Here is a 3638-nt window from a genome sequence, read left to right as displayed (position 1 = left end):
GCGCCCACCAAATTAGTACCGTTATCGGAGTAAAGGTCCGCGCTCTTTCCGCGTCTAGAAAATAATCGACTCAGGCATGCTGGAAAAGCTTCAGTGGTCAAGTCACTGACCACTTCTATGTGTACCGCTTTAGTCGCGAAACATACAAAAATAGCGACGTAGATTTTAACTTTGATTCGATTTCGGAATTTCTATTCCTTTATATAAAAAGGACCACAGTAATCGACCCCTGTATGAAGGAAAGCCCTTTTAAAAATAGTCCGATTTTTCGGAAGATCCCCCATCACGTAAGTGGGAACTAACGGATTAGCACGGCAACAAATGACGCATTTTCGGATTACCTTTTTTACCGTTGTTTTTCCATTTATAATCCAGTAATTGTTTCGCGTAGCATTAAGCGTCGCTTGAGAGCCACCGTGCAGTAGTTTCAAGTGTTGATCGCGTATGATAAGTGCTGTGACATTATGATTCTGTGGTAATAAAATGGATGTTTTTGACCATAATGGAGATCGGAATTTCTTAATCTACCGCCAACCCTGAGTACACCTTCCGAATCCAAAATAGGAGAGAGTGAAACTAATCTCCCTTCGATTCGTTTTTTCGATTCAAGCATTTTAATCTCATCCAAGAATGATGCACGCTGTACTAATTTGATAACACAGATAGTCGATGATTGAAGTTCGGCTGAAGAAAGTTGATCCCTTATATTTTATTTATGAACCTTCATATTGATAAATCTTAGACAAAAAGCTATCACACGTATGAGTTTATTAAAAGACTGAGTCTTCTCTAAAAACGAAGTAGTGATATCGTTCACGCGTGCTAGTTTGACTGCCAAACTGACAACTGTTTTTTTTTAGTTCAGGGATTTCAATGGGTTCTAAATGTGATACAGGCCAATTTTGTTCAGCGTCATTAATCCATGCCGGGCCATTAAACCAGAAGGAATTGTTAATAAGCTGTTGCGGTGCGAGACCGCGCGAAACAAGGTCCGCGGGGTTGTGCTCGGTGCGCACGTGCCGCCATTCGAGAGATTGTGTCAGTGATTGGATTTCTGCAACTCGATTTCCGACGAAGGGTTTCAAAGTATTAGGGGGACTATTTATCCAATGTAACGTTATGGTAGAATCGCACCAAAAAATGGTCTTTTCGATATGAAGTCTTCGTAAGGCTTGAGAGACAGTTGAGTATAATTTAGATAATAGAACTGCAGCAGAGAGTTCTAGGTGGGGTAAAGATAACGTTTGCAATGGCACGACTCTAGATTTCGAGCATACCAATTGAGTAAAATGCATTCCGCGTTTGTCAGTTGATCTAACATAAATACAGGCCCCGAATGCCTTTTCACTGGCATCACAATAACCGTGCATTTGAAGAGAGACATAATTATCGACGACTATTTTTCGATTGATTTCGATTTCTCGGAGGAGCGCTAAATTTTGTTTGAGATCCAACCAGGACTCCTCTATTTCAGGTGGAACCGATTCGTCCCAACCGATGTTTAATTGCCACAAGTTCTGCATAAAGATTTTCGGTGTTAAGACAACAGGACCTAGTAAGCCTAGCGGGTCGAATAATTCAGCTATTTCTGATAAAATGTTCCTTTTCGTTACCGGCGCATCTAACCTTGATTGCTTGACAGTATAGAAAAATGAATCGGGGTCGGGATTCCAATAAACACCGAGTGCCTTTGTTGTATCGCCTAAGTCTAGACTAAAATAAGTGTCGCTAAAATCTTTAGATAATGATCTGATAAGCTCGGGTACATTAGAAACCCATTTCTTTAAATTCATACCACCCTTGCGTGTGACCGTCATCAATTCGGCAAACAATTGCTTAGCTTCTTCGATTGTTCTCGCGCCTGATATCAAATGATCCATGTAAAAATCCTGCCGTAATGCGACAGAAGCACATGAGTACGATCCGCATTCATCATAAGCAAGTTGCACCAACGTTCGAGTTGCTAAAAAAGAGGCAGATGACGTACCATAGGTGACCGTCTTTAATCGGAAGATTTTTACAGGTTGATGAGAGTTTTCTCGCCACAAAATTTTCCGAAACTTTTGATCATTTTCATTCACCAGTATTTGCCGATACATTTTCTCAATGTCGGCGGTGATTGCGAATATATGTGATCTAAATCGGATCAGCAGTGAGAAAAGATCTTCCTGGATATTGGGACCTACCATGAGTATATCGTTCAAAGAATTCCCGTTGGATGTTTTCGCTGACGCGTCAAAAACGGTTCTAAGTTTTGTTGTTAAGCTAGATTGTTTAATTATAGCATGATGAGGCAAAAAATAACCGTCGTAAATCGATGCAGATTGATCCTCAGACATATGGTCCAATTCCGAATATTCGCTCATAAAGGTGATATATTTATCTTTTAATTCAGGGTTCCTACCTAACGATCGTTCTAGCGAGTGAAATCGTTTGAGTGCATGAGAGTATGACTCGCCGAGTCCGTTTGAATCTTCCTTGAACGGAAGTTTCACGATATAACGGCCGGTTGCGGAATCGCGGCGCGTATTTTCTTGGAAGTGAATTTCGCATGCACTGTCTTCGTGAGATTTAGTTCTTTCGTTAGGCCCATTTTCAATTTCCCAAAATTCACAAATTTTCTTGTTTAATAAATTGAATGATAAATTGCACTTGGCGGCAATTGGACCTGCTACACCAGGCGTTTTTCCTCCCAGAATCCATCCGAAATGAGTTTTTTGAATAATTACGTTACCGTTAGCTAAAGACATTTGTCCGACACACAGCAATTTCAGAAATATCTCAGCACCGATCAGTATGTCGATTTCTGATGGTCTGTGAAACTCCGGAGCGGCAAGACGGATATTGGAAGGAATTTTCAACTCCACCCTATCCAATGGTTCGCTTGGTGCCTGATTATTTACCTCCGGCGTTATGAGGAAGGTCAGATATGTCGAATATTTGTTTAACCGGGATTGGATAGTTGTCCTTGTTATTTTGCTTACACTAGAGGTCATTTGATTCACTCCACCGAGAGGAATCTCAATTTCCCGTTGCTTCAGGCCTAATTTCTCGGCTAGTTTCTCAGTCATGAAATGCACCTGAGACCCGTTGTCTAACAGAGCCCTACACGCATGAGGAACTCCCTTGTTATCTAAGATGTTAATCCTAGCAGTCGACAATAAAACTTGAGACGGTAAAGAGTTATGCAAGCTAGCGTGATTGGTCTGGAAGCATTTTTTATTTTTATTTTCCGGGTGGAGCACAGTGTTATGTTTCTGGCTACAAGTCTTGCATGCTGTGGCATTACAATTTTCAACGGTATCATTGGACCTAAGACAATTGTAACACAGGTTTAGACTCTTTATCAAGTTCCACCGGTCTTGTAAATTAGAACTCAATAGCTTCTCGCAATTTTGAGTAAAGTGTGACTCTTTGCATATATAGCAGTATCTGCGAGTATGAACTGCGTAAGCCGATTGTCGTTGGAAGGTTGGTTGAGATCTCGTAGGCTGATTGCCGTTATGTAATTTATTATCGCAACGCGGTACGTTTTCTTCAATCCTCTTTTCCACAAGGGGTTTGTTAGATTCCAAGATTCTCTCACGCCTATGCAAAAACTCGAGTAGCTGTTCCATAGACGGAGAGGGGTTGGAGCT

At 41.1% G+C, this 3638-nt stretch overlaps 1 protein-coding gene across 1 annotated transcript; it reads right to left on the bottom strand.

Annotated features, from left to right (window-relative positions):
- Positions 1-770: 770 nt before the first annotated feature.
- On the bottom strand, positions 771-3617 carry LOC117180581. The gene has a single exon (XM_033373075.1). It carries the CDS (start codon positions 3615-3617, stop codon positions 771-773), a length of 2847 nt encoding a protein of 948 aa, XP_033228966.1.
- Between the last annotated feature and the right edge of the window lie 21 nt (positions 3618-3638).

This window comes from Belonocnema kinseyi, chromosome 9, assembly GCF_010883055.1.
Source record: "Belonocnema kinseyi isolate 2016_QV_RU_SX_M_011 chromosome 9, B_treatae_v1, whole genome shotgun sequence".
NCBI lineage: Eukaryota > Metazoa > Arthropoda > Insecta > Hymenoptera > Cynipidae > Belonocnema > Belonocnema kinseyi.
The sequence above is the reverse complement of the archived record's forward strand: the minus strand, read 5'-3'. Positions and strand labels throughout refer to the sequence as shown.